General features: G+C 38.0%; 1 protein-coding gene across 2 annotated transcripts in view; it reads right to left on the reverse strand.

The window, feature by feature from the left end:
* Positions 1 to 17,070, reverse strand: part of GPR161 (G protein-coupled receptor 161) — a 45,171-nt gene that overhangs the window by 21,768 nt on the left and 6,333 nt on the right. Inside the window, exons 2-3 of one of the 2 annotated variants that reach the window (XM_074221941.1) lie at positions 14,381 to 14,475; positions 1,406 to 1,823 (exon numbers count right to left, since the gene is read on the reverse strand). In XM_074221941.1, coding sequence (XP_074078042.1) covers positions 1,406 to 1,788 — 383 coding nt within the window. In that variant the 5' untranslated portion in view covers positions 1,789 to 1,823; positions 14,381 to 14,475. The remainder of the gene's footprint in view (positions 1 to 1,405; positions 1,824 to 14,380; positions 14,476 to 17,070) is intronic. The other variant, XM_074221942.1, reaches the window with a different exon arrangement.

The raw sequence follows: 17,070 nt of genomic DNA on the forward strand, positions 1-17,070 counted from the left end.
AGAGTTTAAATAAAACTCAGTCCCTCCTTTCATGCCGTTTCTGATCTAGGCAGAACTGTAAGCCTCCAATAGAGAGTAAGATCCCTGTGGGTATTTTTTTTCTAGCAGAGTTCTTTGAATACATAATAGGTGTTTAGTTATTGTTGGATTGGACTGGAGAGTGATAAGGCAATAATATTGATATATGTACAATATACAACACTATAGAATAAATTCATGATGGCATTGTGTCAAATCAAATAGAAAGGCATACCTTTGGTCCATTTGGAAAATCACAAATTAATGTTATCTATGTTTTTTTGTAGTTATTTTGCTAAAATTTTCCTAATTATAATTAATTTGGTTTGGGCTAAACTAGTCTTCAGTAGTGAACCAGGAGAAGGCCAAATGGCAAGTCCTTGAGAAGTGTTGGTCAAGACAGCTGCAATTCATCATGGAGAGTGAAGTGATGTCAAAAGTAAAAGCTATGAGAGAGCACAATGGCATGAGCCTTTCCTGGTTCCCATGCCAGCACATAATCAGGTAGACTTTTCCTTGACTTGAGTAGATAAACTAAAGCTTACTAGCATCCCATCATCCCAATGCCACTCAGTTTTAAAATTATTAAAGTCTATCTCCCTTATTCCTTGCCCTCCTTCCCCTTTTGGCATATTATACATCTGTCCTCAAGCCTAGTGCCATTATTCCATGTAAGGCTTGTTAAGGTCAAGAAACATTATTTTACTGACTTTGTTTCCCCAGTGTAGGTTTCTATTGATAGAAATTACTTAATAAATGTGTTTGGAATCAATTTTTAATCTATGTTCTTTAGCTACCTTAGCTTTTGAAAGGGGAGGAGTATCTTTCCAAATTGGAATATGGGTTCTTGACTAGTTCAGGGATCCTTCGCCTTTGTTGTGGCAAGGACCCCTTTGAAATAGATTTTTTGTGAAGTCTATGTATTCCTCAGAATAATGCTTTTAAATTTTTAAGTAATGTTTTTAGATAAAATATACAGGATTTTAAAAGAAACTATTATGTAGACACATAATAGAAACACAAGTTATTTAAAAACTAATTCACAGCTGCTAGTTTAAAACCCTTATTTTATCTTCTATTAAAAACATACTAACATCCAGGAGGCAATGTGGTGTGATGGAAGAGGGGAACCAGGTCACCTAGAAATTATATCTAACTAGTTATGGGACCTTGAGCCTCAGTTTCTTCATCTGGAAAAGGAGAACTGATCTGGATCATCTTCAACTTCCCTTCTAGTTAGATTACAACTACTTGGTAAACATCTGCCATGTGCTTTAGCACATGAGTTCACAAAGAAAGGCAAAATTAGGTCTCTGATCTTAAGGAGCTCATGTTCCAACTCTCAAATTATAATAATCCTATGATTATAAATTTGAGGTGAACTTACCGGTCAATAGCAATGATGCCCAGGGTAAGCATGCTGGCAGAGCTGATCAGCAGATACAGGAGAGCAGAGAAGTTGCACCAGACCACCCCAAATATCCATTCCCGCCGGATGGAGCTTGTCACCACAAAGGGCAACACCAGCACAGACAGCAAGAAGTTTGACAGGGTGAGGCTGAAGACAAATTTGTTACTAAGAGTCAGAAGATAGGACTTCTTGTACAGAGTGAACACGATCACCGAGTTACCCAGGCAGACGAAGATGGCTATGATGATGATGGCAATAGACTCGGTGATGGTGACTGCCCCGTCATCTCCCTCCAGGCCTGGGAGGCTGGCCAGTTCCTTCCCTTGGCTGAGAGAGGAGTTGATGCTCATGGTCAGCATGCCACGTAGTAGAGCAGGTAGAACATGCTGGATGGCTGGAACATCAATGGGACAAAAGGAGAGGAGAAAGAAGTTGGGGTGGGGGAGAGAAGGAGAGAAAAGAGAGAAGGAACAGAAAGTGAGATAAGGTGGGTGGGAAGAGGAAGAGGGAGAGAGGAAAGAAGGACAGAAGAAGGAAGTAAAGAGGGAATGGGGAAAGGGAAAGTATGCTTATGAGACAGAAAGAGAGGAGAAGGAGAAGGAAAAAGAGGAAAAGGAGAATGAGAGGAGGAAAAGGAGGAGGCACCAGAAAGAGAAGAAGAAAGAGAAAAGAAGAAAGAGGAGAAAAAGGAGAAGAGGGGAAGGGAGAGAGAGGGAGGAAGAAAAAGTGGGGGGAAAGAGGGAGAAAACATGAATACATTGAATGATGAACACTTGGAGTTGGGATACTCCAGAGATCATCTAATCTAATCTCCCACCCAGTACCTTTTGCTCAGAAAAGGTAGCTCTTTGCTCCCAACCCCAGAGGGTCACATTCCAGTTTGCCCCTCAAGGGAGTCAAAACAGATCTCATTCAGGAAAAGGACATCCCAGTAGAAAATTGCAGTAGCTTTAGAGTCAGAGATTAAATATTTACACTTAGTGGTGTCCCTAATATCCAAAGCCTCTAGCTCTCCTTCCTTACTAGGCTACAGAAGTACCAAGAGATATAAATGGAAAGGTCTGAAATTTCATCAGAGTTTTGAAGAACCAATGTAAGTATTATTAGCACCAAGTAACTTTTATAGACCCCTTGTTGGGGGGGAGAGGGTGTCACCAAATTATAAGATTGGTTTCAGTCACTTAACCAAAATATATTAAGCACCTACTGTATGGCAGTCTCTGTGTTAAGTACTGAGTATACTAAAAGAGGAAAAAAATAGTCCCTCCTCTCAAGGGACTCATAGTATGAGGAAGACAGCCATAAATAAATAAAATACACATACATATGTAATATAGTAAATAAATATATGTATGTGTCTATATATGTAAATATATACTTATATTTGTGTGTGGCTAAGGGGTGTGTGTGTGTGTGTGTGTGTGTGTGTGTGTGTGTGTGTGTCTGTGTGATAAATTGGGGGTAGTATCAGAAGGCAGACACTTAGATTAAGGAGAATTTGGAAAAGTTTGATGAACCTTGAAGGAAGCCAGACAGTAAAGTTGAAGAGGGAGAAAATTCCAGGCATGGAGAACAGCCAGTTAAAATATATACAGGCGAACTCATTCAACCTTTCTGGAGAACAATTTGGAATTATGCCCAAAGGGCAACAAAAATGTGCATACCCTTTGATCCAGTGAAGAGATCATGAAAAAGGATAAAAACATCACTTGTACAAAAACATTCATAGCCGCTCTTTTTGTGGTGGCAAAGAATTGGAAATTGAGGGAATCAGTGTGACAATCAGACACAATTTTGGGGTATATGCAATGGAGAACACTATCTATATCCAGAGAAAGAATTGGGGAGTTTGAACAAAGACCAAAGACTATTACCTTTAATTTTTTTTAAAAAAACTTATTATATAATTTTGCTATCTCTTATACTTTATTTTTCTTCCTTAATGATATGATTTCTTTCTTATCACATTCAACTTAGATCAATGTATACCATGGAAGCAATGTAAAGACTAACAGACTCCCTTCTAGTTAGGGATGGGGGAGGGAAGTGAGATTAGGGGAAAAAAATTGTAAAATTCAAAATAAATTAATAACTTAAAAATATACAGGCAGTAGATAAATTATCTTTTGTGAGGAAAATCAAAAATACCAGTATTCCCTTATTGCAGAGTACATGGAGAGGAAAACGGTATATAAAAACTAGGATAGGAAGGGTCTAAGTTATGCAGGGCTTTCAAAATCAAACAAAGGATTTTATATTTGGTCTTGGAGGCAAGAAAGAGTCACTGGAGTTTTACAAAGGGGCAACTCTTCCTTGACCAGTCAGTAAGGGGCCCAAGATCTTATTTCACCTAAGATGTAAGCTCTACCATATAAAATGGAAAGAACGCCAACAAAACAATCCAAACTGAATGCTGTGAAATTATGATAACCATGTATGGCCCCAAAGAAGAGAAATATAAGAAGATGCCTCCTTGGTTTCTTTGTAAAGAGGGAGAGCTTCTAGGCATGGGACACTGCAATCAACTGTTTTTTTTTCTTCTTTGTTGTAAGAAATAACTTTAAAGAGGAGATCATTGGAAAATATAAGTGATATAAAAACTAAAGATATCAATGAGATATTATTTTTTAAAAAGATGAAGTTTTTACTAATTAAGGTCAGTCCAGGTCAACAATGATAACTATTATTGCTATTATCATTATTATTATCATAGCAGCAAATTAAGGTTTTTGAAGCAGCTTACTCAAATTCTTTCATTTAATCCTGACAACAATCCTATACATTTGTTACTATTATTTTCTCCATTTTTGCAGATAAGGAATATGAATCTGAAAGAGATAAATGACTTGCTTAGAGTCCAAGAGGTAGGAAATGACTGAGACAGGATTCAAACTTAGGTCTCCAAGTTCAATACAGTATCCACTGTGTTAATCTAGCTGGCTTGGTCAGATCTCAAACACAAAATTTTTCTAGAACACAAAAATAAAAAATCCCCAGTGGTGTTCCAATAAATAGACCACACCACCCACCTAAAAGAACAGAGGCCCACTGGTCCTATATGCTCCTCCTCACTCCCACAAACAAAGATCATCAAGAAAGAATAGAACTGAAACTACTTTTGTGAAATGACCCATAAAGAATCTTAAGAGTTGGAAGGGGTCTGGGGCAGCTAGGTGGCGCAGTGGATAGAGCACCGGCCATGGAGTCAAGAGGACCTGAGTTCAAATCTGATCTCAGACACTTAATAATTACCCAGCCATGTGACCTTGGGCAAATCACTTAACCCCATTGCCTTGCCAAAAAAAAAAAAAGAAAGAAAACAAAAAAAAGAGTTGTAAGGAGTCACAAAGGATATCTTGTCTAACTCCCACTGGCAACTTTTTCCCAACATCCCTAACAGATGCCCATTCAGACTGTTTGAATACATGCAATGATTGGGAACTACCTAAAAAGGAGCAGGTCTGATTATTAGAAAGTTCTTCTTTGCAATGAATCAAAATTTGTCTTATCTTTTCATTTCTTTCTTTTTTTTTAGATTTTTTTTTCAAAGCAATGGGGTTAAGTGGCTTGCCCAAGGCCACATGGCTAGGTAATTATTAAGTATCTGAGGTCACATTTGAACCCAGGTACTCCTGACTCCAAGGCCGGTGCTCTATCCACTGAGTCACCTAGCCACCCCTTATCTTTTCATTTCTACCCACTGGTCCTTGAGCTACCTTTCAGTAGACCATTATATATGTCAGATTCTTCTTTCACACAAAAGCCCTTCAGATATCTAAAGTCATTTCATCTTACTGTGACTCAGTTTGTTCATCTGTAAAATGAGATAGATAATAATAGCACCTACTTGACAAGGTTGTTACAAGGATCAAATGAGATAAATTATGTAAGGTACTTTGCAAATCTTAATGCACTATTTAAATGTTAGCTATTATTATTATCATATCCACTGCTTACTTTTTCCTTTAAGGTAAAAAATTCCAAATTTCTTCACTTGATTCTTGTGACAGATTAGATCCCTGATCATTTTGTTTACTCTCCTTTAAACAAACTCTATATTGCCAATGTCCCTTTTAAAAATCTGGTGCTGAGAACTAAACCTGGTAATCCCCCTGGAGTCTGTGGGACTTTTTTAATGGGACTATCCCCTCTCTTAATTTAGTACTATAATATATGAAAGTAATCTAATATGATAATCAGGGCAGCTTGGTTCAGTGAATAGTGTCTGGAAGACCATAAAGCAAACTTGGGTAAATCACTAAAGCACTATGCACCTTTGCTTATTCAGTGGAATTTATCTGAGCGACAGACTAGCTGCACCTGGATTGATAGGAATTGCTATACTGAGTTCCCCATCCACCTCCATATATTAACACTAGTTTCTTTAGCTATAATGTCACATTGTTGGTTCATATTGACTTCAACCAAGCTGTTTCTCAGGTCTTTTTAACATGAATTGCTGCTAAGTCAGGTCCCCATAATCTTGAACTTGTACAAATGATTTTTTTTTCAACTAATTTGCAGGTCTTTGAAGAATGAATTGTTAAATTATGGTTGTCCTCTTTTAAACAGTCACCTTGGGAGGCTTCATCCTGATTTGGAATCTCTTTTGGAATTTGCACTACATTCTTCTGAATTGCTTCAGTGGTGGGAAATCATTGCCCTTTGAGGGTGGATTTGATTTTTTTGGAAAAAGCTATAAGTTATTTGGCCAAGTCTAATGAATGAGGGAGCTGATTATTCCTGTGAATTTTAGCTTTTTAGATCTGGCTCATGTTTTTACTCAGTTGAAATCTTTCCCAATCTTGATTCTGTCATCTGGTGGCATATTGGCAATTCCTCCCCAATCTGCAAATGTTATAATCATGCCTTCTCTATCCATGTCTTTGTAAGGAAATTTGGAATTTAGGTGAAATATCCAAAGGAAATGATCAATTCATTCCAGAAATCAAAGTTTCCAAATTAGCATAAATCATGCCTGTATACATCCACATAAGTATATATACTTGTCAGACAAGTTTTTTTTTTTACAATATGCAGATGCCAAGTACTGTCATTTTACAATATGGTTACTAAAATAAATTGACCCTCAGACCAGAGAGTGCATCCATACAGACCAAGCTCTTGAGCAAGGTGAGTCAAACAACCACACTCTGGCTTGCTGGTCCCATTTCCAACCACAGAATTAATGGTGGGACCTGGCCAATAAGGTAGGGAAGGCAATTAGTCACCTGGGAAATCTGAAGCATCTGCTGCCAATGGAAAGCAAGGGAAAACACAAGCCCCAGCAAATCCCCCAGGGATATATCTCAAAGAACATGGAAAGTTGGGAATTGGAATGCTCTGATCAGGTGTCCGCCTCTTGGCTCGCTGCCAACATTGCCCTTAAAGTTGCCAAGCCAGAGTCTTTTGAAAGGAAGCAAAATCAAGTTGTGACTCATATCACTTTTTCAAGCTATTTGGATTCAAGGAGGGAGAGAACAATCTTCCAAGACACCCACGCTCACTTCCATACCACCTTACTGAAATCAACATTCAACTGATTTTTTTTTCAAAAATTTAAGCAATTCTTTATTTCTTTGAAGAATATTTTTTAATTGAATTTAAAATTTGTCTTGGTTGGTTGATTCCCAGATAATTTATGTATATTATAATTATTTCAAAAATGAGACTAGTTTTTTTTAAACTGAGCATTCCCATCTAAATGAACACTGTCCCTCTTTAAAGTTATCATCTTAAGAAGCTGCACACTTAGTTGGGCTCTCCCTTTGAACCCACAGCACTGTCTTTCAAGTTGCTCAATGGTGGGAAATCTTGATCCTTTGAAGGTGGCCATGATTTTCTGGGAACAGCCAAAAGTCACTCAGCCAAGTCTAATGAATGGGGGGGGTGATTAAGCCAAGCAATACTATTTTGGGTCAAAAACAAGGAATGATTATGAAGTAATGAGGCTAGTTTTTTTGTGTGGCTCATAAACTGTCTCATCCACAAATGATTAGAGTAAGGGCAGTATCCTTGGAATAAACTTAGAACCTCCCAAAGGGACTTCTGGAAGGAAAGTATGTGCCTGAATGTCTTAAGTTCCAGCAGGCTTCCTTTGAAAAAGTCTCATTACTTTATGAAGACACCAGGCATTCCATCTGGAAATGCTTCCTCAGACCTGACTCACTGTGGTCCTGGAGGTAAAAATCAACAAACCTCTGAGAAATATGTCTGCATTTTGGAAGAGTGTGTGTGTGTGTGTGTGTGTGTGTGTGTGTGTAAATATGTCTGCATTTTGGTAGAGAGGCTGAGTATAAATATATGTAGAGTATACCTCTGAAAAACTGGACAGAAAGCATGATAATCAATTGGGCAATGGCTGAAGAAATTATGGGACATTTATATTAGGCTTTTAGGTTCACAAAATGCTCTATATACATGATCTCATTTCATAAAGTACAGGGCTGCATCATTTCAGAATCATATGGGAGGATTTGTATGAACTGATGAGCAGAAACATGCAAACAAGACAGGGAATCATACAGTTGTGTCTACAAGAGCAAGTGAAACACAATCTAATTCTCATTAATTGTCAAGATCAATTCAATCCCAGAATTAGTTTGAGGACACATCTGTCTCTCTCCCCTGAAGTGTGGGAAGGGGTGTGTGTGTGTGTGTGTGTGTGTGTGTGTGTGTGTGTGTGTGTGGTGAACAAAGGTCCTATTCCTCTTTCCCAAGTGCCAGACCTACTTAAAATGGTTATTTTTCACCACCTGCCCTCCCTTACGGACTTCTTTCATTTTGCTTGGAGTTTCACCTCACTTTTCAGACACTAACCTCTTCCCTCTAATGCCCCATTCCCTTTTACCACCTTGGTCCTCTTGCCTTCTCTCCTTGCCCTAACTGCTTTATACACTCACCTTAGGTTACAAAAATCACATATCCTTTTAGACCAAAATTCCACCTATTTTTTTGTCAGGGAAATTCCCCTTTCCCATTTGAGAGATATGAAAATGAAAAGAGAGATATATACAATTGTCTGAATCTCTATAAGCACTATCGTCAAGTGGAGCCACTTGTCACTGAGACAACTTTTGATGCACATGACAATTAGCCAACTACTACCTTGCCCTGTCCCTTCTGTTTTATTCCCCCAAAGCATGACATTGGAGCCTTACTACACAGTTGCCATCTTTTGGTTCCAATCTTGGGGAGATCCAAGGCTAACCTCCTGGGTCCCTAGTATCTGTACCTATAAAATAAGGGTGTTGGAAAGGTAGTCAATGATCCCTTCTGTTCCAAGATCCAACTTAGGTTGGGGAGTAGTCAGAGATAAAGGTCCTTTAGCTTCTCAAACACCTCTGAATATAGGATTATAAAATCATAGGATTTTGAGCAGGAAGAAATCATGAACATGATTGAAGTTCAACTGTACAATTTTATAGATGAGAAAACTAAGGTCCATAGATGTCAAGCCATTTGTGCACAGCAATAAGAGTGCCATAGAGCAAAGTCAGAATATAAACCTATAGAAAATTTTACCTTATAGTCAACAGTCAAATATTTCTTAAACATCTATACTGTGACAAGCTGACTGATTAATAATAATAATAATAATAATAGTTCAAAAATAATTAAATTAGGTTGAAAAACAGATCATTTCCCACTTTAATGGCCTACTCTAGAGCAAAATTTGCATCTTTCTTTAGGAAGGAGTCTTTCTTTCCTTTAAACCAAAATTTCTGGAGAGCTAGGTACCTGGGGAGTCTCTAAAAGAGGATTCATACTTCCAGAGACCAGAACACAAAATAATAGATGGAAGGAAAAAAAAAACCAACCTAATCAAGAGGAAACAACCTTAAGACCACATCAAATAATAAGGGTGGGTCTGATACATCATCATGATGTTATTTGGCAGTGCTCTCTGGGGCTTTGCATCCTAACAGCTCAAAGCATTTTTGAAACTTCCAGTAATAACACCCCCAGCCCCAGGGCAAGCATGATAGGTTCGCAGAATTTAGGATCTGGAAGGGGAGCTAAAAAAGAGAGAGTTCCTCAAGGGCCAAGGTTTCATTTTACAGAAAAGAAATGTGAGGTAAAGAGAGGTTTAAGTCACTAGCTCAGGGCGATCCAGCTAGTCAAAGGCAGAGTTCGGACCAGAACCCAAGACTCTATTCTTCTGGCTCAGTGAGCTTTCTCTTTTGCCTTTACTGTCTCCTTCACAAATAAAGAAGTGGAGGGAGAGAAACATTTCCTCAGGCCACACAAGGAGTTAGGAAGGGAGCCAGCCCATGAACCCAGAATTCTTAGCTCTCAGCAAGTACTACAAACAGTTGCCAAGGCTCCCAAGGCAGCAGTCACTTCCAAGCTGTTCCCACAAAGAAATGACTGGTATGAACGTGGGCTTGGTTGCTCTCCAAGCATAGGACCCTAGAGAAGCAAGGGCCGCCATTCACTAAGCTAAAAGACCCCCTAAACTACCAACTCCCAGAGCCTGCTAATTCAACAAAGGGTATTTGTAAGTGATTCCTCCTGAAAATTTCTACAGTAACAATATAAAACATTTACAAACAATAATCATTTCAGCAAAACCCTCAACATGTACAGGAGGTGCCTCCTTTGGGGCCGTTTCATGAAAACAAAGGAAAAGGAAACAAATGGAGGGTAAGATAATCACAGCAAGGGAAGAGTACTCTACCCTTTCCAGGTGTCACTGTTTTCTATCTCTGTTAAAAAAAATCCTTCAAGTTTTCTTTGTATGGAGAGGGAAAGCCAGCAGAAAAAGGAGAGATCTTTTGTTTTTTTCTGAAACTAACAGCAACTATAACTCTTGAAATTTCTGCTGTAGGAGACACAGAATTTCTAGAAAAGTAAAGTCAAAATCTATGATTTTAGTATGTTACAGTCCCTTAGTGATTCTTCCAAGTGATAATTCACTTGATAATCTGACATTTCAAGGGGGAGGATCAGCAGTGAATATATTCTGCTGATTTTACTCAATCACTAAGGCTCATTTTAATCCACGAACTAGGAAGACTTGACAGACTTTATACAATCTTTTCTTCAGTATTTCCTAAGAGCAAGGAGAAAGCTTTCATCCCTGCAATGCTTAAAGAATTTTTTTTGTCTCTAGTTCACCATATGAGAGAAAGAAAAGAGTTGTTTAAAAAAATGTTGATCAGAGTAATGGAGATTGACCTATAGAAAGAACCTCTAATATATTACCTTTCCTTCCTGAATTTTCTGGATACTTTTAGAAGGTGGTAAAGGTAAGGAGATCCCATCTTTCATAAAATGCACCTAAATGCTACTCTCAAGAGTTTTGACTAGTGAACCACTGATCTGATTATAATGCAAAAAAAAAGGACAGGAACTGGAGTTATATTGGAGCCACTGTACCTCCCAATGACTAAATTTTCAGTGTAAGGAATTTCAACTAAAAAATTGCAAATGCTATAAATCAAAGCTTGGTTCATTGTTTTGTTGATTGTCTAGACTTTAAGAAAATGTTAATAATGCTGATTAAACTTAAAAATGTGTCATGTATACATTCCCCCTACGCTGCCCATCCAGAGCAGGTTGTTAACCTTTATCAGCACACCACAGGCTCTAGTCCTAACTCTGCCACCCTAGTTGTATGACCAGAAATTAAAAAATTTAGCCACTCTGGGTCTCAATTTCCTCAGCTGTCTAGTGGGGATAAAACTATATCTGTCCTCCATTTTTTTTTTTTTTTGAGGAATGAGATAAATGATGCAAAAGCATTTCAAAAGATACGCTCTTCTTATACATTGTCTTGCCTTGTATCATTATATCAGTTTCTTTTCTTTTTCCCTTTCCACTCTGGGTCTCTATTACTTCCATCCCCGAAGGCAAGTCATCAGTGGAACACAGATAAATTATTCTTAAGAACTCATATCCACTACATGGATAATGACCTTGGAAAACACCAGAATCACTGAAATAAAAGGAACTTTAGAACTCATTTAGCTCCATCATTCACTTGTCCAAGGCAGGAATCCCCTGAACAGAATTTTTGAATATTTTATCATGAAGCTTCTGTTGTAATACCATCATTAATATGAAGCTCACTACATGGGAACTTATTCCATTTATTGGGTAGCTCAAGTTGCTAGTTAGCTCTTCCTTTAAGTTCAGTTGGTCAGTCAATGAACAGTTATGAAGCATCTATGAACCAGGCACTGTGCAACATTCTGGGGTTATGGGGAGATGCAAAACACAGTGCTTGCCCTCAAGGAGCAAGCAAACAAATATGTCCAAATAAGCTAGATACAGGAGAAATTTGCAATCATTAATAGAGGAAAGGCACTGGAATTAAGAGAAGCTGATGAAGGTTTCTTGCAGAAGGTAAGGCTTTAGTTGGGACTTAAAGGAAGCCCGGATTAAATCAAAATCTGCTCTTCTGAAATTTCCACTCCCTGGTCTTGATTCTGTCTGCTGGAGACACACAGAAGATTAATCCTTTACATCCCATTAGCCCTTCAGATTCATAAAGGTGACTGAGTATGTATTGCTTCCCTATCCAAGTATTCTTTTCTCATTTCCAGTTCCTCTTATGGCAACTTCCAAGCAAAAGCAAATGCTGTTTCCTCCATAAAGACTTCCTTGATCCACATATACAAAAATATTTATAACACCTCTTTTTGTAATAGCAAAGAATTGGAAACTGAGGGGATACCCATCGATTAGGGAATAACTGAACAAAATGTGGTATATGAATTTGATCCTATGGTTCTGTAAAAAATCGTGAGCAGGCAGACTCCAGAAAAGCCTGGAAAGACTTATATGAACTGATGCTGAGTCAAGAGAGCAGAACCAGGAGAACATTGTACACATTACTTTTGTACAGCAACATTGTGAGATGATCAACTATGATGGACTTAGCTCCTCTCAGCAGTTCAGTGATCAAGAACAATTTTTTTTATTGATTTATTGATTTGACTTTTTGAATTTTACCCCTAATCTCAATTCCCTCCCCCCTCCCCCCACAGAAGACAGTCTGATAATCTTTACATTATTTCCATGGTATGCATGATCAAGGACAAGTCTAAAAGAGTTGTGATAGAAAATGCCATCCACATCCAGAGGAAAAAACTGTGTAGTCTGAATGTAGACCAAAGTATACTACTTTTACTTTTTTATAACTTGTTTTGTTATTTTTCTTTCTCATGGTTTTTTTTTTTTGCTCCCTTTAGTTCTGATTCTGTACATGTCTAATCTATATCAGATTACTCACTGCCATAGAGAGAGGAAGGAAGAGGGAGAGGTAGAAAAATCTGTTAACTCAAAAGTTTACAAAAAGTTGTATGTTGAAAACTATCTTTGCATGTAATTGGAAAAAATAAAATAATATTAAAAAAGACTTCATTGATCATCATCTCCAATCCTAAGTGATAATTCCTTCTACTTTATAACTACTGCCTAGTTATGTGAGTACATCTGTTATCTCCCTTATGAGACTGTTAACTTATTGAAGATGACAAACATGTATTCTAAATCTTTGTAGCTCTAATTACCTCTTTCTCATAGTAAGGAAATAATTGTAGAATGCATGAACTTGACATTGTTTCTAGACCTTTCAACATACTGATTACTCTCAATTCATTCTAATTTACCAACATGTCCCTTAAAATACAAAGCTCCAAACAGCACTTAGCTGGGCCTAGGTATGGCCTTATGGTCACATAATACAGTGTGACTTTCCATTCCTTTCTGGAGGCTATGCTTCTAGTCTTTTATTCAATTTATCTCACAATTTCAGCCTGTTGCAACTTTTTGAATCTGGAAGATCCAAAGCCTAGACCTGGAGCTGGAAGAGACCTTTAAAGTCCTCTTGTTCATCCCTTTCATTTTACAGAAGTAAAGTTGTGGAGACAAGAGATGGGATTTAAACCAAGATCATCTGACTCCAAATTCAGGGCTTTTCCCTCAGAAACACACTGTCTCTGCCATCTAGCCTAGAAGTGATTCTTTAGAGTTTATGCCAACAAACTTTCTGATGAAGACAAGCCCAAGATCAGAGATTTAAAGCAACCAGTAGAGAGTTTTTCTCGGTTAACAGCAACACATTAATTGACATGTGATATCATTCAATGAATTTTGGTCAAGTTGGACTAAGTGGCCACAAAGATTCCTTCCAACTCCAAGATTTGTGAACCCAATCCATATTTCTAGAATCTTATCCCCAGAGATATAATTGGAGACTTTCTCAAATGCCTTGGATAAACTTCAGAGACAGCAATCTACAGGATTTCTTGGATCTAACAGGTTAGCAATCTTACTCCAAAACAGGGTTTCCTAACATTTTTTTTTAATGTGACCTGGACACCTTTGGTAAGTAAATTGGCAAAATTTATGTCCTCTCCTCATAATTATGTTTTTAAATGAATAAAATAAAATATATAGAATTACACCTTTAATTGGTTACAATGTAATTGGTTTTCATTGAAATGCAGTTAAAATGAAATAAAGTTATCACAATATTTTTAAAAACTACATTCATAGATCCTGGGTTAAGATTTGTGCCCCTGTGAGGCTTTAAAGTATAGAAACAAAGAGAGTGGAAAAAAATACAGCTCCATAAATGTTATGCTTAAATTAGCCTACCCTCAAAGGAGGGGCAAAATAATGGAACGGATAAAGCAAATGAACAGTGGAAAGACTGATGGAGTGGGATTCAGGAGACTGAAAACTGAATCTTAGGTCCATTTATTACATGAAAGATCTTAAGCAAATCACTTAGACCCTCTCCATACATCAATTTTCTCACCTATAAAATGAGGGCACTGGCCTAGACAGCTTCCAACTCTACAGTCTTATGATTCTAATCTTAAAATCATGAAAGTATCAAGAAGGGTGATTTCCAAAGATCGCACCCAATTTTACATCTCTGATCCTATGAGATCATGTCTGCATGCATCCTAGAACCCAGCATGAATTGGTCCTCACCTTGTTCAAATGCAGTAGTTATTCCCAAGACTGTTTTGCTGAATGGTTATGTTGCTCCCCCAATGGTTGACTCTTCAAAGTATCATGTTCCTCATCTATAAAATCAGCATAAGAATATTTATGTTACCTACTTAATTGTGTTGTGTGGAAAGCCCTTCACTATAAAATGGTGCTGTTCAAGAAAGTACATATTTTCTTAAGAAACAATTTTGTTCCCTCAATTTTGTCATAGAACAAATGGACTTTGGGGACACTTGGACAATGGACAAAGTTGGACTCTGTGGACTAGACTGAAGGTGGAATGCTGAAAGGTTTAACAATTCCTTTTCATGCACTATCTTATACAAGTTCTAAAAGTTTCCTTCCTCCCCTCCCCCTGCCAAATTATCTATAATCAAAACCAACAGGAACAATATTAGTTTCAGTTCTCTTAGAAAACCCACACACCACTAGCTCTGTGTCAGGTTAAAGACAAAACCCACAGAGGGGAGATTCTCAGGTCCTATGAAAAAAAAGTGCAAAGCAGTTAAGCTTCTACCACTTTTTTTCTTGGGAGACTGGAATCTTTGTTGTTAGTTTTGTTTCCTTCCCCTACAACCCCTTTCAGGTAAAAGGGAAAAGAAGAAACCTCCAGCACAAAGAGTCCAGTGGCTGGCCTGGAACCTTGCTCCCTTGCCCTGTGAATGCAAAATCCTGCAAGCAAAGTAGGTCAAATTGGGCCCAGAGGAGGCTGAATCCTGTCCACCTATCCCAGGCAAATGAACTGATGGCGATTCAATCGGCAGCCTGCTCTTGGAGCTAAGGATGAACTATTTTCACATCTGGTGCTAGCAAAGGCTGCCCTCCTGGGCCAGCAGCTTCCCATTAGGGTTACTGAAAGTTATAGATCTGCTATGACTAAGGATCAAAAAGTTAAATCAGGGGCAGCTAGGTGGCGTAGTGGATAAAGCACCGGCCCTGGAGTAAGGAGTGTACCTGGGTTCAAATCCGGTCTCAGACACTTGATAATTACCTAGCTGTGTGGCCTTGGGCAAGCCACTTAACCCCGTTTGCCTTGCAAAAAAAAAAACCTAAAAAAAGTTAAATCAACTCCTTTGTGTTGTGACATCACGACTCTATCATACCACGGCACTCAACTCACTTTTAGCTGAGCAAATAGGGGACTCACAGAAGACACAAGCCCTGGGTGAGAAAGGGAGAAGGACTCTGTGTATATTGGGGGAGAAGGTTGGCTCTACTATGCCACAACACACTTTAGAGCTGCATCATGAGCTAATTACTTTTTCCTTGACACCCAGCAATGATGTCCTTATATAGAAGGTGCATCTTAAGCCATGGCACGACTGAGGCTTAGGAGATAAATTACAAAATGGAAAGATAATTCCTTCCCTATTAACACCATTAATTCATTCCCTTGGTTCTGTTTATGTAATTTTCCTTTAGACAATTTTAAAGCTAAAATTTTCCACATCATTTCATGAAGTTTTTCTCTTCCCTTTTACTTATCAGGTTTTTTTTTTTTTTTGTGAGGCAATCAGGGTTGTGACTCACCCAGTATCACACAACTATTAAGTGTCTGAGGCTGGATTTGAACTTATGTTCTCCTGAACATAAGGGCTAGTGTTCTAACCACTTTGCCATCAAGTGGCCCCTTATGTCTCAATACTCTATCACTTCACCTCATTCTCTACTCATCTCCTCTTCCTCCCCCTTCCATCAGAGACAGTGGAAAAGTAAGATCCAAAGGCACAAGGGAAAGAAGGATGATCCAAATAAGAGACACTGGAAAACCTTGCTGGCCACTATCTAGAGAAGAAATGTATCTAACTTGTGCCATCTTCCCTCATCATGCTCATTCCTCTAGACTAATCCTGAAACACACTGACAGTCTAAAAGTCTTTTGCATAGACTGCTCCAGGTATCTGAGGACTTGTAAAGTCCTTGGAAAGGACTAAAAAGTTTAAGATCAAGAGATCTGAGTTATGAATGTTACAACTGAGTTATGAATAGTACAAGTCCCTGGGACGATTGCAGAACAATCTATTAATGTACTGAGAGATCCCTAGAGATTCTTCTCTGCAAGTAACCCTGCAGTATTTGCACCCTCAAAATTCCCATCACTCTAGTCAAGAATCTAAACAAATCAAATGAAATATAAGTGTATATATATATATGTATATATATATATATATATATATATAGTTATACCATTTGATTCCCTTTCAAATTTGTTAGAAAAATCCATATATTTGGTTCTCATTTGAAATCTTTTTTTTCTTTTTTTGGCAGGGGGAAATACAGAATTCTCTGCATATAGTAGGCATTTAAATGTCTATTTGTTGAATGAATGAGTGAATGAGTTCTGAATTAGGCAGATGATTTCTCTTGGAGTCATGCCTGATTCTTCCATCTCCTTCAACTCCTTCATCCAATCAGTTGCCAAATGCTATTCATCAGATCTTAGATTTAGTGCAGAAAGAGACCTTGGAAGCTATCAAGTCCAACTTCCTTATTTTACAAAAAAGGAAACTAAGATACAGAAAGGTTAAATAATTTAGCCAAGCTCTATTAATTCTACTATGACATACCCATGGTAGATATCTTCTCCACCTCCATTATCATTATCATCCTTCCTTACTCAGGTGTACATATTATCTTTCACTTAGACCAGAAATTCTCAAAATATGATC

Source organism: Macrotis lagotis, chromosome 2 (assembly GCF_037893015.1).
Source record: "Macrotis lagotis isolate mMagLag1 chromosome 2, bilby.v1.9.chrom.fasta, whole genome shotgun sequence".
Taxonomy (NCBI): domain Eukaryota; kingdom Metazoa; phylum Chordata; class Mammalia; order Peramelemorphia; family Peramelidae; genus Macrotis; species Macrotis lagotis.